The 22,458-nt window shown below is 39.4% G+C and overlaps 1 protein-coding gene across 1 annotated transcript in view; it reads right to left on the reverse strand.

Annotated features, from left to right (window-relative positions):
• Positions 1 to 22,458, reverse strand: part of ABCA4 (ATP binding cassette subfamily A member 4) — a 193,023-nt gene that overhangs the window by 74,527 nt on the left and 96,038 nt on the right. Inside the window, exons 18-22 of the mRNA XM_070746513.1 lie at positions 22,271 to 22,369; positions 16,476 to 16,688; positions 9,950 to 10,127; positions 2,582 to 2,713; positions 275 to 414 (exon numbers count right to left, since the gene is read on the reverse strand). Coding sequence (XP_070602614.1) covers positions 275 to 414; positions 2,582 to 2,713; positions 9,950 to 10,127; positions 16,476 to 16,688; positions 22,271 to 22,369 — 762 coding nt within the window. The remainder of the gene's footprint in view (positions 1 to 274; positions 415 to 2,581; positions 2,714 to 9,949; positions 10,128 to 16,475; positions 16,689 to 22,270; positions 22,370 to 22,458) is intronic.

A 22,458-nucleotide genomic window follows, 5' to 3' on the forward strand; every position in this document is an offset into this window, starting at 1 on the left:
GGCAGACTAGATGGACCATGAGGTCTTTTTCTGCCGTCAGTCTTCTATGTTTCTATATTTCAAGATACCGTATGATTCTTGTTTAGGTTTTACCATCAGATAAGCAAAGCATTGCCCTGACATTTATTTCTCATTTAAAATGTGCATTCAACATTTTTCTTAGAAAATACTCAGAAAGTCTCGCAAAAATAAAGATAGAAGTGCAGTCTTAATACAGAACCAGAACAGACTACTGTAAACTTTTGGACAAATTATGGCTCTTTGACTTCCACACCTGACAGGTTTTGAGCCTCTTCATTCCTTTTGTGTGGTAGGCCAATGTCTTCCAGGATCTTTTCCGTTTCCAGGTTTGCTTCTGCTTTGCTTCTTCCTTTCAACTGCGCATAGAACTGGATGTGTTCTGAAACAGTAAGGCTCAAGAAAAAAAAACCATGGTGGTTTTAGTTGATCAAAGGAAACTAAATGAATGAATGAATGAGAGCGTAGCATTTGTTGCTTTTCGTATTTCTTTAAAAATGTACAAACCCTGGTTTTTCAGGAGCAAAAAAAATAGGTATGGAATATTTATTTTATTTATTTATTTTTATGTTATTTACTTATTTGTCAAACAAGTACTGTATAGTATTATAGTACTTATTAACATAACATAAGTAGAACGTAGTAATAGAAAGGATAATAAGACAGTAGGACAGGGACATTAAGCACATAAGTGCACTTATGCACGCCCCTTACAGACCTCTTAGAAAAGGGGACAGGTCAATTGTAGATAATTTAAGGTTGAAGATTTTGGGGTTGGGGGAGTCGGGTAATGAGTTCCAGGCAGTGACCACTCTATTGCTGAAATCGTATTTTCTGCAGTCAAGTTTGGAGCGATTTACATTCAGTTTGTATCTATTACATGCTCTTGTGTTGTTGTTGTTAAAGGTGAAGTAGTCCCTGACAGGGAGTACAGTATGATGTATGATTTTATGAACAACAGTTAAATCAGTTCGGAGATGGCGTAGTTGTAAATTTTCTAGATTTAGTATTTGAAGTCTGGAGGATTAGGGGTAATTTGTTACATGAGGAGGAGTGAAGGAAGCTTCTTGTGAAGTATTTCTGGACTCCTTCGATTGTATTAATATCTGATATGCAATGTGGATTCCATACAGATGAACTATATTCTAGAATAGGTCTGATGAATGTTTTGTATGCTCTGGTTAATAAATCAGTGTTTCTAGAGAAGAAGCTATGTAAGATTAGGTTTACAATTCTTAATGCTTTTTTGGCAATGCTGTTACAGTGGGCTCTAGCACTTAGGTCATTGGAAATGAGTACTCCAAAGTCTTTGACTGAGTGAGGGTCCTCTGTTTTACCAAGTATGTATTTAGTATTTGGATTCTTTTTACCAATGTGTAGGACGGAGCATTTGTTGGTAGAGACTTGAAGTTGCCAGTTGTTAGACCATTCAGCTACATGGTCAAGGCCCTTTTGAAGGGTAGAAATATTGTCAGTGGTATTTGCGGCAATGTCTCCAAGTGCCTTGTTTGAGTGAGAAATGGATGGGAGAGGGAAGGAGGGGCTTCATTAATTGTGAAAAAGGAAATAATCCATCATAAATAGTATTTGAGAGTAAAGGAAAGCTTCTTTGCAGCTATGGAGATGGAGAACCCTTTCGTAGGCTGAAGAGCACCTGTCCTGATCTGTCTAGACTGGAAACTAGAATTAGACGATATTGAGTGCCAATACTGGAGTGGCATTTTGCCAACAGTTTTATTTAATACAAGTAGAAACTGTCTGGTTTGGCACAGCAACCGAACAGGACAGTTACAGACTTCAACAGATAGTTAGGACTGCCGAAAAAATAATTGTAATCAGCCTGTCTTCCATGGAGAATCTGTATACTGCGCAAACCAGAAAGAGGGCTGAGTGAATATCTACACCACACATAGACCCCACACATCCTGGGCATAATCTGCTACCTTGCCTTTTATTTATTTTTTATTTATTTATTTTGTCCAATATGTAAGACACACCGAAGAGAAAGATATGTAATAATATAAGTAAAGAAAAGAATAGAAGAAAAGATATAAAAGTATAGGTGAACATATTTGAAAGGAAGAAAAGATAAATGAGATAAGGAGAGACAATTGGACAGGGGAGGGAAGGCACACTGGTGCACTTATGCACGCCCCTGATGTCAACATCATGGCAGCTTATAACATTTTACTGACAAAATCAAGACTTCCAGGAGTGGGTTCTGATTTTCTTCACTGCCAATTAGCTCCTTGACACATCACCCACGCATGAGTGCTTTGCACATTGATGGGCACACGCATGTGCAGTGCTAGAAAACCAACATCTGTGCATGCACAAAAGCAAAAAAACAGTTTCTGTGTGTGCACAGAAGCAAAAAACAAGATGGTGCCACCTATGGCGCCACGGAGAGAGCCGGTTCAGGGGCGTGGCAGGCCTGTGTCACTGCTTGTTTCAGCGATCCGGGCCGCCAAGTTACTTCTGGTTCCATAGTCGATCTGAATTGAGAACCCACCTTTGAAGGATTCTTAGAGAACTTTGAAACACATTTCTAATCAGTACTTACTGATTGAACAAGATGTTGTTTTGGGGGCACATGCCTAAACTCTGCTGGATGGAATCGATGTGTATTTGGTTGTCCATTCCATCAATCAATATTGTTCCAGACGTAGGTGGGAAAAGTCCTGTAATGATAGACCTAGACACAAAAAAAAAGACCACTAAAAGCAATAGCAATAGCACTTAGACTTATATACCGCTCCACAGTGCTTTACATCCCTCTCTAAGCACTTTACAGAGAGTGAGCATATTGCCCCCAACAATCTGCGTCCTCATTTTACCGACCTTGGAAGGATGGAAGGCTGAGTCAACCTTGAACCTAATGAGATTCGATATGCTAAACTGCTGACAGTCGGTGATCAGCAGAAGTAGCTTGCAGTACTGCACTCTAAACACTGCACCACTGAGGCTCTAAAGTGCTTCTCAAGTACAGTGATACCTCATCTTACGAACTTAATTGGTTCCGGGACGAGGTTTGTAAGATGAAAAGTTTGTAAGACGAAACAATGTTTCCCATAGGAATCAATGGAAAAGCAATTAATGCATGCAAGCCCAAAACTTACCCCTTTTGCCAGCCGAAGCACCCGTTTTTGCGCTGCTGGGATTCCCCTGAGGCTCCCCTCCATGGGAAACCCCACCTCTGGACTTCCGTGTTTTTGTGATGCTGCAGGGAAATCTCAGCAGGGGAATCCCAGCAGCACAAAAATGGGTGCTTCGCTGGCAACGGAAGTCCGGAAGTGGGGTTTCCCAGTGACAGGAGCCTCAGCGAAATTGCAGCATCGCAAAAACAAAGGAATCCTCGAAACCCCACCTCTGGACTTCCGTGTTTTTGTGATGCTGCAATTTTGCTGAGGTTCCCCTCGCTGGGAAACCTCACCTCTGGACTTCTGTTGCCAGTGAAGTGCCTGTTTTTGTGCTGCTGGGATTCCCCTGCAGCATCGCAAAAACATGGAAGTCCAGAGGTGGTGTTTCCCATGGAGGGGAGCCTCAGGGGAATCCCAGCAGCACAAAAATGGGCGCTTCACTGGCAACAGAAGTCCAGAGGCGGGGCATCCCAGTGGTGGCGGCTTGGGTTTGTAAGGTGAAAATAGTTTGGAAGAAGAGGCAAAAAAATCTTAAACCCCGGGTTTGTATCTCAAAAAGTTTGCATGACGAGGGGTTTGTAAGACGAGGTATCACTGTAGTTGATTCTCAAGAATCAAGAACTGGAATAAAGAATATTGGATTTATAATTAGCAATTGTGTTAATAATATAATAATTACAAATAACAATTAAATTACAGCTATTATGACCATTAATTTCTGATAAATGGAGACCTCAGATGCTATTAACTGGTGCCTGAGTTCTCTGGAGACACCCAAGTGAACACAATGCAAAAATGAATGAATTAGTATGTTTTTGATAAGACTTTTAATCTCTCTCTCTCAATTATAGCAATTATCTTAAATTCAAAACTATCTTCCTACTGGCTGAAGATGATATCCATATAATAAGTTCAAGATGGGATGTGCAAAAATACCGTATATACTCGAGTATAAGCCGACCCGAGTATAAGCCGAGGCACCAGTTTTGCCACAAAAAACCTGGGAAAACTTATTGACCCAAGTATAAGCCGAGGTTAGAAAATGCAGTGGCTACTGGTAACTTATAAAAATGGAAACCAATAAAATTACATTAATTGAAATATCAGAAGATTACATGTTTTAGAATATTTATTTTAAAGAAAACCAGTAAACTAGCTCTGTAAATTTAAAACAGGATTCCTTCTCATCATCTCATCATTAATTGGATTTACATTATTGTTCTGTTTTTATATATGCTGTGAGCCACCCTGAGTCCTTGGAGAGGGGCAGCATACAGATCCAGTTAATTAATTAATCAATCAATCAATCAATCAATCAATTAATTAATTAAATAAATAAATCTGTATATCCAAACAGAGCTTCAGCATTAGCTGCTGTGAGGTTATCAGCATAGAAAACCAGGTAGGTAGGTAGGTAGGTAGGTAGGTAGGTAGATGATAGATAGATAGATAGATAGATAGATAGATAGATAGATAGATAGATAGATAGATAGATGATAGATAGACAGACAGACAGACTAGTGAGACAAGCAAAACTTGCAAAACACAGACAGCTCTTGTGGTTTTGTATCCTAAATATGCAGGTCCTATTAAGAATCAAACTTGCTCTCAAACCCACTTTATAAAAGGCAACTTTTAAAGATCCACAAACACACTTTAGGAATTCCTGTCTAGCTCTTGCCTTATTAGTTCCTATCCAAGCAAGGATAGCAACTACCACAAAATACCATTTTTTAAACAGTTTAAATCCTTTCAAAGGAGGGGGAGGAGAATCTGACAGCAGGGGGCCTTTTTAATTCAACTAAGGGCAATGCAGAGAGAGCAAGGAATAGTTACTGTAAACCTGTTGACAAATACACACAGGGAGTGAAAAAAAAAAGCCTCCGGGTTTCAGCAAGAGGTAGCTGGCTTTTTTCACGGTGGGGGGGGAGAGGGGGCATACACACACACACACACACACACACACACACACAACCTCACTGGCTTTCCATTGCTTTTTTCCCCTCTCGGTTGGAGCACATGGCTGGCTCCTTTGCTTGAGCCAGGAAGAGGAAGAACCAGCCCCTCCCACAGCTCCTATGGCAAGTGAGAGGGGGAAAAAGCTGGTGCCTCCTCGCTCTGGCTCAAGCAATGGCGCCCTCTTTGTGGTGACTTTGTCAATGACCCGAGTATAAGCCGAGGTTGTGTTTTTCAGCCCATTTTTTGGACTGAAAAACTCGGCTTATACTCGAGTATATACGGTACCTGTTAATATTAAAGGACTTCTAATGATATTTGTTTGTTTTTAAAATAAAAATACATATTATCTTCTATCCCGTATTTTTAAAAAATATTATCCCTGTGTTGAACTAGGGAATTAGTCTGACCTGGGTTTTAAAAAGAGAGAATGGCCTGGCATTAATTGGCAGAACTGGCAAGCAATACAGACCTGATTAAACATTTCATTTTTATGATGTTTTTCATTTTAAAAAGAGGCATTTTCATTTCTTTAATTGCTTCCCAACTTTAAATTATCCATGGGATTAGAACTACTTAGCACTGTAGATGCTTAGCCCACATTCAAAAATGAAGTCTCCAACCACAAGTCTTATTTCAGAATACCAGAAGAATGTTTAAATTTACTCTTGCATCCTCAAATCTTTGAAGGGCTATCATACCAATGATGAAGGAGATTTATTCAATGTTGCATAAATATTTTTGTCTAAGTTCAAAGGACAAGATCAGTAGTGGGTTGCGCGATTCGGACCAATTCTTTAGAAGTGGTAGCGGAAATTTGGTGCCGCTTGCTGAACCAGCAGTGATGAATGATGGTCAACGCTCCCAAATGGGTCCTGTTGTCACAGTGGATTGGGACAAAAACCCTCTGCGCAGGTACAAAGACTTCTGTGCATGCGCAGAGGATCATTTCTGGGAAGGGATGCAATGCAATGTGAACTGGTGGGGAAGGTAAGTAGAACTCACCCATGGACAAAACAGGATTTTCATAGAACATTGGGAAGTAATGAGCAATTTCAGAGTGGTACAGGCTACTTTGAAGTACAGTGATACCTCGTCTTACGAACTCCTCTTCATACGAACTTTTCATGATATGGACCCAGTGTTTAAGATTTTTTTGCCTCTTATTCCGAACTATTTTCACCTTATGAACCCGAGCAGCCGCCTGAATTTCCCTAAGGCTCCTCGATTCCCTTCATTTTTGCCAGCGCTGCTTTGAATCCCAGTGACAAACTCCTCCCTTCCAAACTGCATGGGGAAAAGACTCATGGAGCTCAAGAGAGGAGAAAGGTGTGGGAGAAATGAGCAGAATGGGGTGGGCAAAAATGGGAGGGAAAGAGGAGAAAGGTGTGGGGAAAATGAGCAGAAAGGGGTGGACAAAAACAGGAGGGACTCATGGAGCTCAAGAGGAGAAAGGTGTGGGGAAAATGAGCAGGACAGGGTGGACAAAAACGGGAGGGACCCATGAAGCTCAAGAGGAGAAAGGTGTGGGGGAAATGAGCAGAACGGGGTGGGCAAAAACAGGAGGGACCCATGGAGCTCAAGATGAGAAAGGTGTGGGGAAAATGAGCAGGACAGGGTGGGCAAAAATGGGAGGGAAAGACCCATGGAGTTCAAGAGAGGCTCTTTTCGCCTTGCTTCGTTGGGACTGCCACCTCTTGCCACCTCTCGCTGTCCCTCCCCCCACTCCATTCGACTCAGCCTAGTCTGCCCCCCCCCCCGCTTTTTTAAAAAAAGCCTTAATGTTTTGGATTTTCCTAATTAGCTTGCACGCATTATTGGCTTTTAAATTAATTCCTATGGGAAACATTGTTTCATCTTATGAACTTTTTACCTTACGAACCTTGTCCCAGAACCAATTAAGTTTGTAAGATGAGGTATTACTGTATGGTAGACTATTAGCAGAGATAGATGCTACTTATTAAGGACGTTGCACAGGCAGAATTCCTCAACTGTCATAGCAAGGGCAGAGACTAGGTGACCCACTTTCAGGGGTGGGCTACTGCCCGGATGGGGAGGGGGACGCAGTGGGATAGTGAAAATGGAGCTCCACCCCAGAGCACCCAATTTGCACTGAAAGATGTTGAAAGAAAATGCAGGACGTCCTGAATAAGCCATGCCCACAGTGTGGCAGTAAAAAAAATGGTAGCCCTTCACTGCCCACTTTCGTCTCTATGTTCCTATGAAAACTGACAGATGTAGCTGTACTGCAATGTCCACAGTTTTTTGCAATGTTGACTTGGCCACAGTATACCAAAATTCCTCAGGAAGAAACCTAGCGGCATTGGGAAATTAAAGCCAAAAAAATGTTTGTCCAGACTCCTGAGAAACAATGCACCTGGAGCTCTTGTAGGCCCGAAGGCCATATCAACATGGTGATTTCATTGCTTTTTCAGCTTTTCCAGACAAAATACTCTCCACGTCTTTGAGCGCAAGACCTGACCCCAGGAAAAGCTTTGCTCTTCCAGAGAGACATCTGTTTGATTTCTTCTATTTCATATGTATTAGGCATTTCCTTCTCCCAGGCCCTGGCCTTTTTTAGAATAATCTTTATTTCTCTTCTCCTCTTCCTTCAGACTGTGGCTGAAGTAGATAAACTGACATCATAAATCACAATGTTTGAGACAGGAGAACAGGATCAACCTATTCCTAGGGACAAAGGTACTAACTACATTGGAAATGTTTGCTCCTGGGTCTAAATTCCAGGTAGCTCCAGGGAATAAACATATGCCTATGCAAATTTGGAATACGTTTGAACATTTAATTTGTCAAGCAAGGAGGCTAGGCTGCAATATCAAACAGGCATCAGGTCCCCTTGACTAATCTGGGTCAGGTTGGGTTCAAAATTTTATGCAAAGAATCCTATCTGTTTCATTTAATAGAATTTATTTCTAGCTGAAAATGTCCATTAATATCCTTCAAGCTTTATTTGAGGAGAAAGTCAGAAGACCTCCAAAGTTTATTTATTATTTATTTATTTATTCAATTTTTATGCCGCCCTTCTCCTTAGACTCAGGGCGGCTTATAACATGTTAGCAATAGCACTTTTTTAAACAGAGCTAGGCTATGGCCCCCACAATCCAGGTCCTCATTTTACCCACCTCGGAAGGATGGAAGGCTGAGTCAACCTTGAGCTGGTGATGAGATTTGAACCACTGACCTTCAGATCTACAAGTCAGCTTCAGTGGCCTGCAGTACAGCACTCTACCTGCTGCGCCACCCCGCCACCCAGTTCCTTCCAACCCGAATATTCTATGCTAATTAAAACACAGAATAACAAAATATATATTTGACACATTGAGCAAACAGCTGTTTAGAAGCACTTTTGATTGAAAAGACTATTCTGAATCAATATGTCAGCTGACACATAGGTTTAGAGGGGAATGTAGCTAAATATAACATTCCCACAAGGCATTGAACACAACTGTTGGTGTGACTTACACTATTTTTTTTCCTTTCAACTGAGCATGACTATTTTAGGTTATTTATTTGCCTTTTGAGTTAATGAAGAATTTCATTCAGCTAATGAGGAAACCTTTGAAAGCAAATGAAATTGGCAGGAAGTACAATCCAAGCAGAAAGATACAGTGATACCTCGTCTTACAAACGCCTCATCATACAAACTTTTTGAGATACAAACCCGGGGTTTAAGATTTTTTTGCCTCTTCTTACAAACTATTTTCACCTTACAAACCCACCGCCACCGCTGGGATGCCCCGCCTCCGGACTTCCGTTGCCAGTGAAGCGCCCGTTTTTGCGCTGCTCGGATTTCCCTGAGGCTCCCCTCCATGGGAAACACCACCTCTGGACTTCCGTGTTTTTGCGATGCTGCAGGGAAATCCCAGCAGTGCAAAAACGGGCGCTTCACTGGCAACGGAAGTCCAGAGGTAGGAAGCAACGAGGTTTTCCAGCGAGGGGAGCCTCAGTGAAATCGCAGCATCGCAAAAACACAGAGGTCTGGAGGTGGGGTTTCGAAGACTTCGGTGTTTTTGCGATGCTGCAATTTCACTGATGCTCCCTTCGCTGGGAAACCCCACCTCCAGACTTCCGTTGCCAGCAAAGCGCTCATTTTTGCAATGCTGGGATTCCCCTGCTAGGATTCCCCTGCAGCATCGCAAAAACACGGAAGTCCGGAGATGGGGTTTCCCATGGAGGGGAGCCTCAGGGGAATCCCAGCAGCACAAAAACGGGCACTTCGGCTGGCAAAAGGGGTAAATTTTGGGCTTGCACACATTAATCGCTTTTCCATTGATTCCTATGGGAAACATTGTTTCATCTTACAAACTTTTCACCTTAAGAACCTCATCCCGGAACCAATTAAGTTTGTAAGGCAAGGTATCACTGTATTGGCAAAATTAAACCCCGTCATCACAAGCAAAGTTGATGAAATGTGTCATTCCACTATTATATGAATTTGCTCAGTACGTGATACTTAGTTTTATCATTTTTTGTGTAGGAATCAAGTACAATCTTCCTGTGAAGCTATGCATTATTTCAGAATGTTAAATGAAATCTAAGCATGTATAGTCATCAGATCAGATGCCCAAATATTATTTCTTGATCTGATACCCACCATTAAGTCTGCCTGTTTTGTCCTATGTTCAGAACAATATACACACAGCAATGATCTCCTCCAATTTCCCCAACAACACTCTAAAGTAGAGTGAGATGAAAGATAAGTGGCTTGCCAAAGCCACATACTGAGCTTTCACAGCTGAGGATTCTCCAATTCTAGTCCAATGATTTAATTATTGGCTTCATATCAATCTTTTTTTCTGAAAGCTAGACTGACTTACATAACAGTTGTCTTTCCAGCACCATTATGTCCAAGGAAAGCCGTGATTTGGCCTTCGTAGAAGGTAACAGTCATTCCATCCACTGCTGGCTTGGAACAATTAGGATAGATCTTCACCAGATTCTGGATGCTCACACCAGGCTTTAAACCAGAGGGCTCCACTTCAATATATGGATTTGCTGGAAACAAAGAAAAGTCTATTTTAAAAACGAGAGGCAAGCTCTGTGGTTACAACTCTTATACAGTGTTCCCTCGATTTTCGCGGGTTCGAACTTCGCGGAACGTCTATACCACGGTTTTTAAAAAAATTAATTAAAAAATACTTTACGGTTTCCCCCCCCCCCTATACCACGGTTTTTCCCGTCCGATGATGTCATATGTCATTGCCAAACTTTCATCTGCCTTTAATAAATATTTTTTTTTAATAAACTTTAATAAATAAACATGGTGAGTAATGATCTAAATGGTTGCTAAGGGAATGGGAAATTGTAATTTAGGGGTTTAAAGTGTTAAGGGAAGGTCTTGGGATACTATTCATAGCCAAAAATAGTGTATTTACTTCCGCATCTCTACTTTGCGGAAATTCAACTTTCACGGGCGGTCTCGGAATGCATCCCCCGCGAAAACCGAGGGAACACTGTATAGCCAAGTCATTTATTTGCAGCAGTGGTTATGTTACCTAATCATAATGAATTGCAAATTCTAAAGCAGCACTAACATGTTTTTCCCCCCTTATTCTACTACATTAAGCTGGAAATGAAACCAGAACCTCAGATTGGTTTTGGTGTGTGCTGTGGTAACTTAGGCAGGAAACCCTACACCAGTGATGGTGAAACATTTTTCCCTTGGGTGCCGAAAGAGCGTGGGTGTGTGGGCGCATGCGTGAGTGCCCAAACGCATAATTCAATGTCTGTGGAGGGCGAAAACAGCTTCCCTCCCCCCCAGAGGCCCTCTGAAAGCTGGAAATGGCCTGTTTCCCAACTTCTGGTGGGCCCAGTAGGCTCGTGTTTTGCTCTCCTCAGGCTCCAAAGACTTCCCTAGAGCAGGCGGAGGGTAGAAACACGCTCCACCATTCCCCTGGAGGCTCTCTGGAAGCCAAAAACGCCCTCCAAGAGCCTCTGTGCAAGCCAAAAATCAACTGGCCGGCACACACATGCAAGTTTGAGCTGAACTAGGGCAATAGCTCGTGTGCCAGCAGATATGGCTCCGAGTGGCACCTGTGGCACCCGTGCCATAGGTTTATCATCATTGCCCTACACTGAAGTAGTGTAGGGTTTCCTGCCTAAGCAGGGGGTTGGACTAGAAGACCTCCAAAGGTCCCTTCCAACTCTGTTGTTGTTGTTGTTGTTGTTGTTATTATTATTAACTATTTTTCTTTTCTTTTTTTCTTTGACTTATTTTTTATTGCTGTTGTAATTCTAAATTGAAATTTCATATTGTTGTAAGCCGCCCTGAGTCCTTCAAGATTGCGCTGCATAGATGTACTGTATTTGTATTTGTATTTATTAGATTTGTATGCCGCCCCTCTCCAAAGACTCGGGGCGGCTAACAACAATATAAAAATACAACGTAAACAAATCTAATATTAAAAAACAATCTAAAAAACCCCAATTTAAAGAACCACTCATACATACAAGCATACCATGTATAAATTCTATAAGCCTAGGGGGAAGGGAAATTTCAATTCCCCCATGCCTGACGACAGAGGTGGGTTTTAAGGAGCTTGTCTAAATAAAAATAAATAAATAAATAAACAAACAAACAAATAAATATCAAATAAAGTGCCATCTAACACTGATCACTTGCAACTGACACAATGTTTATGAATTCTATTGTTATCCTTCTATCTGATTTTGCCACTGCATATACGATGGTGAGCCTAGTTTAATTAATTCCTTTAGTGGGTATCTGGGAGTCTTCGGAGAGGGGCGGCATACAAATCCAATAAATAAATAAATAAAATCACTAGAAGATATTTTTAGATAAAGCTTCAGAGCTTCAGAAGTGAGACTAACATTAAAAACGGTGGCTAGGCTTCCACACAGAAAAAAAGGCCACGTTGCTTAATTGCCAATTTTTAGAGAAATTACAAGATAATTTCATTTGGTGAAATTTTCATTTTTGCCAATGCAAATAGTTTTCCACAGCTAACATCAATGTCCCCTCTAATTTTTTTCTGGTGTGGGCGGAAAAGTATAGTGTCTGAGCGGCAGTCCCTTCGGGACTGGGCGGCACTCTTTCCCTCTCACTTTTTCCCTCTCGGCTTCTGGGCAGGTTTGAAAAACTCTGAGTTGATGATGATTTTTAAGTGAGCAATTGCTCACTGCTCAGCTTAGAGGGAACTATGGCTAACATATGGAAAGCAGGGTTGCCTCTATCATAGGAAAAACAAAGTTGCCCCGGTCAGCAGGTTTATGAACACAATTAGAGAAATTACAAATGCAATTTTTAAGTGAGAGGGAGAGCATAGGCATGGACTTCTTTTTTTCCACTACCATGAAATTGCTTTGCAGCAAGATGGGTGGCAAACAAATTTAATAACTGCAGAAACTGTAGAAAGAAACATGTTCAGTCTGGACTGCAAATGAATAACAGGCCATTTAACTGCAGCCTTTGCACAGAACAATTTAAAAGGGATGCTATGCTGCATCAGTCTTTGAAGATCCCAGGAATGATCTGTAACAATCTAGGAACCTGGCATGAAAGCAAGACATCTGTGCAGATGGATTTTCTTCTTTCTACAAAAAGGGACTGCATGAAAGCTCTGTAGTTTAAAATAACACTTTCCTTTTTGTCTTACTGGGAAAAAACAATTGTTGTTCAGCAGGGTAGACCAAGGCTACAGTTTTCCTTTTGTCACACTTCACCCTGTCTGTCCAAATGCTGAGCTCATAAAAGTGTTCTTTTAAATGTCACCCTGGGAAGTATTTTATTTCATCCGGAGCAACAAAAAAAAAGCGCCTTTAAAGTAAATAATCTCATTGGGTACATGTGAAGATGTAAATTGGAATTTGTTGATTTAAGATTATCCAAATTACCTCAGGATTTGTGGTAAATTTCTGCAAAGATTGTGTAGCCTCAGAAGGGCCTGGAGAAGCTACATCTACGGGTATCCTACTCTACTGCTTGAGCCCTTGGATGGAACTTTCATTGACTCTTCCACATTTATAACACAAAAAGCTATTTGAAGTTTATTTATTTATTTATTTTATTTATAAACAATGTCGTTTGGCGGGCCCCAGGGGAAGAGCCTTCTCTGTGGCGGCCCCGACTCTCTGGAACCAGCTCCCCCCAGAGATTAGAATTGCCCCTACCCTCCTTGCCTTTCGTAAACTCCTTAAAACCCACCTTTGTCGTCAGGCATGGGGGAACTGAGATATTTCCCCCGGGCCTATATAATTTATGTATGATATGCTTGTAGGTATGTCTGCTTAAAAATGGGTTTTTTTAACTATTTTAAATTTTAAATTGTAAATTATTAGATTTGTCAGGAACTGTTTTTACTGTATTGTGAGTCGCCCCGAGTCTACGGAGAGGGGCGGCATACAAATCTAATAAATAAATGAATGAATGAATGAATAAATAAATAAATAAATAAATAAATAAACAAACAAATAAATATTTATTCGATTTTTATGCAGCCCTTCTCCTTAGACTCAGGGCGGCTTACAACAAGTTAGCAATAGCACTTTTTAACAGAGCTAGGCTATTGTCTCCACAATCCGGGTCCTCATTTTACCCACCTCGGAAGGATGGAAGGCTGAGTCAACCTTGAGCCGGTGATGAGATTTGAACAACTGACCTTCACATCTATAGTCAGCTTCAGTGGCCTGCAGTACAGCACTCTACCTGCTGCGCCACCCCAGCTCAAACTTTAAGAAGACAGAATGGTTCATTCTGAGGTTCATGGAATGGTGGAGAATGGCATATATTGTTTCATAAGAATGCAATTAAAAGGGAATGGCACAAGTGATGGATTATCTATTTTTCAAAGAATGGGGACGAGATGTTGAGCAGCACAGTCCAAATAAAACTTCCAGATGTCAGAGAAGAGTGTTAGCACCTTTCTGTTCTTAAGTTTGAACAAGGAGTAGGTATATCAATCTGGCCTCAAATCTAGAATTTACATTTATGTGAGGAGGAACCATGGGGCAAATTAGCGATTAGGACTGCAATATGAATTCTTATTGAAGGACAAATCAGATTCTTTCAAATGAGGCCTATGCTATGCAATCCACTGCCCTGTTTCTTCTGTCAGACATGTGCTCATCCCTCTGTGCAAAATGTGGATGGATTATCTAGTAGAAATAGCTAAAGGACTAGTATGAAATCAATTCCATGCTATCTATTTAATATCTGTGAAAATAATTAAGGCAAATTAAATCAAGATTTGTAATAGAAATAATTGAATAATTCAGTGCATAATCTCTTATTAAACTACTAAGTTATTTGCTTGGATTTGGCTTATGATATGGTGATTAATCACCATGACTAATGCAACAAACTATAATTAAAACCAGTATTGGTTTGGCATAAAATTGCACTCTGCCAATCCCTTTTTGTCTTGAGCATCTTGCACTTGTAAGTATTGTGCTGAATGCACCATAAATTAAATTAAATTAAAAACCAAAACATCTCCCCCTTGCCCATGTTGTTTTGCCATTTGATTGATTGACTGTGTGCCTGTTTTTTATATATATTGGGACTGTTTTATGAATTTATTAATTTTAAATTGTAATTAGATTGGTGGGCATTGGATTTGTTATTATGTACTGTTTTTTATTATTGTTGTGAGCAGCCCCGAGTTTGCGGAGAGGGGCGACATATAAATCCAATCAATCCAATCTAATCTAATCTAAATTAAATTTTAGCAAAATTCCATGGAGCAAATACAAAATGAATAATTCAATTTTTAACAGTCATCATCTATATTGATCACTCAATACATGTTAATAGTATACCTATATAAGATCCTATGAAGTTTAACGTTTATGTAAGTGCATGTGTATGCGTTTGTATAAATATTGTATTATTTATACAATAATCTCAATATAAAAAAATAAACAGATAAGCAAGACAAATCAGAGAAATTTAAAGGACAACGTTTTTCCGATATTTTCAGGTATGTTTTCAGAACGTCCTTTATCATACAAGCTGTTTACAGCTCCGAAGTGAAAAAGGAGAATATGAGATATTTATATGAAGGGCAAAGGAAGCCAACTTCTCCAGCATTTTCAGAATTTGCAAGATGTTTGGAGTTGATAAGAAGGCATTAGGAAGAGGAGATTGGGTAAAATGATCTTTGCTTTTTTGACAGGGCTGATCTTTTTGAAGGACTGTCTGCTTTTGTTCACCCATCATCACAACTGAAATCCTGATGAACCAAAATGGATCTGGTTTATTTCAAATCTTTCAAGGAGATTCTTCTTTGCTTGTCAAATGTTGGATTGACCAACTTGTCACCACGTGTAAAATCCTCGACTCAGCTAAAACAAAATGGGCTCAAGGCACACAAACCTTAATGCTAAGCATTAACTGTAATTTAAATTTAAAGTAAAAATATGCAATCTTATATAAGAACTATACAATTCTTATATCAGTAGATATGGTTGGGCCATAGAGGGCCCCGACCCTATCTACAAATATAAGAACTGGGCTGCATACAGATCGAAATTGTTGTGGTGGTCACATAGGAAGCCAGATTTTGAGACAGGTTTTGGCATTTTTCCCCCACTTATTGAATCTATTCAAAGGATCTGGGATAGTCAACTTCTGTTTAATAATATTATACATATTATTTTTGTTTGCACAGTCAGCCAGATATTTAGACTGAATTATTATTATTCAACAGTATTTACCTGTTAGGCACTATTACATTACATTAGTAAATGCTTAACAAAAATAATAATATAATACTTACTAATAAATAGGTAATCTTTTGAGCATTGAATATTATTTAAAACAGCACTATGAATGCTAAGCTACCCCCTAAATGGAAGAAATCTTATTTTTTGCAACCCGTATATTTTTATTACTAAAATTTATTTTAAAACCAGCTATCACCATTCTCAAAAATACAACTCTTTTTTTCTTCACATGCTGATGCTACTTTTTTTAAAAAAACATGATAAAAATAAGAAATATAAGCATGTGAAGGGAAAAAAAAATCACACACAGAAACACACACACACACCCGCCGCCAGATATATCTAAGACCAGGGAAACTTTATTACATGTTTCTCTCAACAATATAAAATGGCTTAGAGATATGTACGTGCTTATAGAGTTGTTTTTTAAAAATTTGGCTTGCAAGCAAATATGAAGTACGGAGTAATAATCTTTTTGGTGCTTGATTTGACCCTTCCACAATGTGGTTTAAAAACAAAAACCTCTATTTTTCCATCAGTGCCTGTAGCTATTCACACAAATGCACAGAACAATCAAAGGACTAGCAACAAGGAAATACATTAAAGTTTATGTAATAAAAAACGGAGTTGTGATTATTGCACTTAGTTCCCTCTTCTTACTAGGAATGTGATCTTTGTCTTTTGCCTCTGTTGTCTCAGGTTTCCCCTGCTCCTTGCAGTCTTTTTTCCCTTTGTGTTTACATTTCTTTTCTTTACCATCCTCCTGCCCCAGGCTGTCAGTCTTGTTCTCTCCCAGGACAGGCTCAGCAGCCATGCTCTTTCTCACCTCTTCATCTTCAGCCTTTATGTCAGTGACACCTTCTTTCTCTGGCTCTTTTTCCAGGTTAATTAAGAACCAAGTTATTGAAAGATAACCAAAGCCAAGCAGGAGACGACAATAAAAGTTATTAAAAACAAACAAATGAAACATTCCAAGGTATTTAAATAAAGAAGACTTTAACATGTTACAGTTTTTAAAAATCAAATAAAATTAATTTTAAAACCAGGCATGAAACATGTACTACAACCTTGCAGCCCTGAGTCCCTTATTTTATTTATTTCTGGCATCTCCTTTAAACTCTACTGCTGAAAAGTGATGGCACAATTTATCACCGTTTGGAGGTAGGAAATATGTTAAAACTGCAAGTAGTCCACATCTTACAACCACCATTAAGCTCAAAATTTATATTGCTACAGTTGTTAAGTGAATCATTGCAATTGTTCAGTTAATAACATGATTGTTTAAGTGAGCCTAATTTACCCACTGACTTTGCTTGTCAGAAGGTCACAAAAGATGACCACATGATCCTGGGACGCTGCAACCGTCATAAATATGAGTCAGTTGTCAAACATCTGAATTTTGCTCATATGATTATGGGGATGCTGCAACAGTTGTAAGCATGAAAAAGAGTAATAAGTTCCCTTTTTTTCAGTGGTGTTGTAACTTTGAACAGTCACGAAATCAACTGTTGTAAGTCAAGGACTACCTGTAGAGTGCAAGTTCTGTAATTTAGCAGGGATTAGTGCCAATTTTCTGACTTCTGTAGAATTAAGTAGACCACAAGCAGATTAATATTCAGGAAAATATTCTTTAATTCTAGAAAATGGGAGTGGCAAATAAACTGTGAATCAGTAGTAATTGGTATCTAAAGACCACACCATCCAACAATCTGGACAACTACATTTTGTTCTACCTGAGTTTTCCACCACTTTTCAAGGGCAGAACATTTCAGCTATGTTTTTAGTCAATCTTGTAATGCCATTCATAAATAGACTCAAAAAAAGACCAATACTTCTAAGTAATTAGCTAATAAATATAAGGATATTACATTATCCCATCAGTGCCTTTAAAAGTTTTGCCTAAATTATTTTCAGTAATTTATAGTCTGACAATATTTATTTTGATCGGTTTCCGGTCACGATTCAAAGTGTTGGTAATGACCTTTAAAGCCCTACATGGCATTGGGCCAGAATACATCCGGAACCGCCTTCTACCGCACGAATCCCAGCGGCTGATAAGGTCCCACAGAGTTGGCCTTCTCCGGGTCCCGTCGACCAAGCAATGTTGTTTGGCGGGCCCCAAGGGAAGAGCCTTCTCTGTGGCGGTCCCGGCCCTCTGGAACCAACTCCCCCCAGATTAGAACGGCCCCCACCCTCCTTGTCTTTCGCAAATTAGTTAAGACCCACCTTTGTCACCAGGCATGGGGGAGTTAAGTTATCCTTTCCCCCTAGGTTATTACAAGTTATGCATGGTATGTTTGTGTGTATGTTTGGTTTTTTATAATAAGGGTTTTTAAGTTGTTTTTATTAATTGGATTGTTCATGTTGTTTTACCACTGTTGTTAGCCGCCCCCGAGTCTGCGGAGAGGGGCGGCATACAAATCCAATAAATAATAATAATAAATAATAATATTTTATAGGCATATAAAAAGCAAAGTTAAGTATTTGGGATGCTGCCTGAAGCAATGCCAAATCCTCATTATGGAAGCTTTTAAAAGGTTACAAAAACTTTGCAGGGTTGAACTCTACAGAAATTCCCACCGCTTTTGTCATTCTTGCATGTCCAGTATATGTTTAGTAGGAAAACAACAATCAGATGAGAATGCAACAAAATGAAAATTCATTTGAAACGGAAAAATGTTGCTGCCTTTTTCTATTTGACCCTAACATGTATAAAGTGACTTTTAATTATTAGATTTGTTATATACTGTGTTATTACTGTTGTGAGCTGCCCCGAGTCTACGGAGAGGGGCGGCATACAAATCTAATACATTGAATTGAATTGAATAAAGACTGGGAAAAATGATGAGGAGAGAGATTTCAGTATTTGCATGGAGGATTAGCTCTGGCTGGTGCAGAAGTATCTTTCATCTGCTGAGAATGGGATGCAAATAGCCGGGGGGGGGGGGGGCTGCTGAAGCGTAAGAGTGATGAGTAGAATGACCATATGAAGAACAAATATTGTCTTACCTATTCTGTGATACAGCAGCTCCCAAAATGCTTGTACATTTTTCCAGGTGCTGAAATAATATCAGGTTTTTCTTATTTAACAAAATAACAGAGTTGGAAGGGACCTTGGAGGTCTTTTAGTCCAACCCCTGGCTCAGGTAGGAAACCCTATATTTGTTTGTTTGTTTGTTTGTTTATTTGTTTGTTTATTTATTTATTTATTAGATTTGTATGCCGCCCCTCTCCGAAGACTCATTTCAGACAAATGGTTGTCCAGTCTCTTTTTACAAATACTGTACTGTATTCAGTGTTGGAGCATTCACAACTTCTGGTGGCAAGTTGTTCCACTGATTAATTGTTCTAAGGAAATTTCTCCTTAGTTCTAAGTTGCTCTTCTTCCTTGAATAGTTTCTGTTGATTGCTTCCTGTCCTGCCTTCAGGTGCTTTGGAGCAGTGATTTTCAACCTTTTTTGAGCTGCGGCACATTTTTTACATATGCAAAATCATGGGGCACATTGAGCAGGGGGGGGGGGGGGCTAAAAAAGTTTGGACAAAAAAATTCTCTCTCTCTCTTCCTCCCTTTCGCTCTATTTCTCTCCCTCTTTCTCTCCCTTCCTTCCCCTCTCTCTCCATCCCTCTTTCTTTCTCTCTTCCTTCCTTCCTCTCTTTTTTGCTCTCTTTCTATCTCTCCCTCCTTCCCTGCCTCTCTTTCTCTCTCTTGCTTTCTTTCTCTCTCTTTCTTTCTCTTTCTCTCTTTCTCTTTCTTTCTCTCTCTCTCTTGCTTTCTTTCTCTCCCTTGCTAAGCTTCACGGCACACCTGACCATGTCTTGCGGCACACTAGTGTGCCACGGCACACTGGTTGAAAAACACTGCTTTGGAGAATAGCTTGACCCCTTCCGCTTTGTGGCAACCCCTGAGATATTGGAACACTGCTATTATGTCAACTCTAGCCCTTCTTTTCAATAAACTAGACATAGCCAATTCCAGCAACTGTTCTTTTAAATATATTCGTTACGTTTTGCCTCTTTAACTGAGAACAGGAACAGAGTTTTATGCATGGATGTAAATGAGCTTGAGGCTCTTATTGAAAATATCAATGGGCTGGGGGGGAAAAAGGACTGCGATTATTTGATAGAGATATAGCTGGATTGCATCACTGTCAAGGAGTTTACAGACATACCATCCATCTATTCAAACAAATGTTATCCCAGAACGGCAACTTTAATAGTATAACTGGGATGGAAATTTGGATGGTTACTAAATGGAAGCAAAACCAGACAGAATATCCTAAACTGCAGCTCCAGTTCAGATGCAGTAATCCTAAATTTATTAGATTCTTAACTTAATAAATTTTCCTTTCTTTTAGCCATTGTTTTCCCCTCCTGGGTTAGGTCTTTTATTATCAACTAAAATGGCACAAAATAATTATTTGATCCTAAGAGTATTACTCACTTGTGGGTTTTTATTTCTTTTTAAATGAAACATTTCTATTGGTGCTTTAAAAAAATAATAATATGATATTCAATCCAAAGATAATTTCTGCATAGGATGAAAAAATTGTGAGTGATTGCACATTTCATATTACCTTTCGCTGCTAAGAAATCCCAAAATGTCTGATTATTTACAAATTGTTTTTATGCAACTCCATGTAGGAAATGCCTAAACCTTTGAAGCTGTTTTCAGCACAGCCTTTTGTTTATTTTATTTATTTATTTATTTATTTGTTTGTTTGTTTGTTTGTTTGTTTATTTGTTTATTTATTTATTTATCAGATTTGTATGCCGCCCCTCTCCGCAGACTCGGGGCGGCTCACAGCAATAATAATACAATGTAAACAAATCTAATATTTAAGTTAATTTAAAACCCCAATTTAGAAACCAATCATACATACTAACATACCATGCATAAATTTTATAAGCCTAGGGGGAGGGAAAGTCTCAATTCCCCCATGCCTGACGACAGAGGTGGGTTTTAAGGAGCTTACGAAAGGCAAGGAGGGTGGGGGCAACTCTGATATCTGGGGGGAGTTGGTTCCAAAGGGTCGGGGCCGCCACAGAGAAGGCTCTTCCCCCTGGGTCCCGCTAAATGACATTGTTTAGTTGACGGGACCCGGAGAAGGCCAACTGTGTGGCACCTAACTGGTCGCTGGGATTCATGCGGCAGAAGGCGGTCCCGGAGATATTTGTTGCAAGCGTACTCTTGGAACAGCCAACTGCTCCCAGCTTGTTACGTTTTTAAAAAGCCATTAAAACCTGACTTTAAAAAAAAAAGCCCTGGGAGAGGATATATGTATTTTTATGTCCACTTGAAATTGTATTTTGACGTGTTTGCTTCACTACTCTCTAAAAATAGTAGTAGAAGTAGTAGCAGTTGTTATAGGCAACTTATACAGACGTCTATTTCATGATGGTTCTTGAAAACATAGAAAGACAGTAAATCTTCTCATGTAAGTTCTTATGTTCTACTTGTGATTCCATATTTGTTATATTGTGTTTATGCTTTGAGATTCAAGTTGAAGTCAGGCAGTATCTAATTTGAAATAGATTTTACAAAATTGCCATACAGCTCAAAATGAGCATGACATGTTTTTCAGTAATAGGTTTGATGCCAAGGCATGAGCCAACCTGTCAGCTGAGCTGGTGTACTTCCTATGTTGAAAATGTGTGGAAACTTTGGTTCATCTCTGAAGTGGGGAAAATGCCAGGTACACATTAAAAATAAATTTGAACATTTACTTAAAAGGAACAAACTAGGGAATCTATTCTCATCTTTAGCGCAAGAAAAAAAGAGAGGAGTAATTTGCTATATCAATCTAAATATACAAGCCAAACTAAAATATAAAGATAGAGAAGGTAGAATTCTAATAATAGAAATCCAAAAAGAACTAGAAATAATAACACTGATCAACATATATGCCCCGAACGAAGGACAGGAAATTTTTTACAAAAAACTACTAATTATTATTAATGAGTATGCTACTGACAACATCTGTTTGCTAGGGGACTTTAATGGAATAATTGATAAGGAATTAGATTATAATAACGCTGGAAGGAAAAAAGAAAAGAATTCTCCCTAAATCTTTCTTTGAACTAACCAAAGAACTAAAACTTAAAGATAGCTGGAGAGATAGAAATCCAAAACTTCATGGATTTAGTACTTGTCACAATAGTCCATAATTGTCCACTATTTCCACACAAATTGAAAGGAAAAGCCTGATTTGCAGGCTCCTTGTTTATTTCAGTAGCATTCAGAAAAAAACTGAGATAGAAGACCAATACATTATCCAGCAAACTGGTTAAGAATAGCCAGCCATTCAAAGAGTTCAAATTCACCTGCCAATATTCCCACTACATGTCTAAGTTTAATCTTTTGTCTGACTCCCAGAAATGAAGGCAAGTGTGCCTTCACTTCTTAATGTGTCAAGGGCTCAAAATATTTTCAAACCTCAGTTTTCCGCATAACTCACCATCGCCAGTTGCTGTTTTTTCAGTCTTTGGGTGTCCTAACCCAAACCAATAAGATCGCTGCAAAGGGAAATTCCAAGACCGAGGAATTCCATAGTCTCCTGAAATAAAAACAGGTTGGTCAGAAACAAGAAGCTTTGTTTTACATTTTGCTATAGGGAGAACTTGGCAATGCAAATCATACTGTTAA

This window comes from Erythrolamprus reginae, chromosome 3 (genome assembly GCF_031021105.1).
Source record: "Erythrolamprus reginae isolate rEryReg1 chromosome 3, rEryReg1.hap1, whole genome shotgun sequence".
NCBI classification, from domain to species: Eukaryota; Metazoa; Chordata; class Lepidosauria; order Squamata; family Dipsadidae; genus Erythrolamprus; species Erythrolamprus reginae.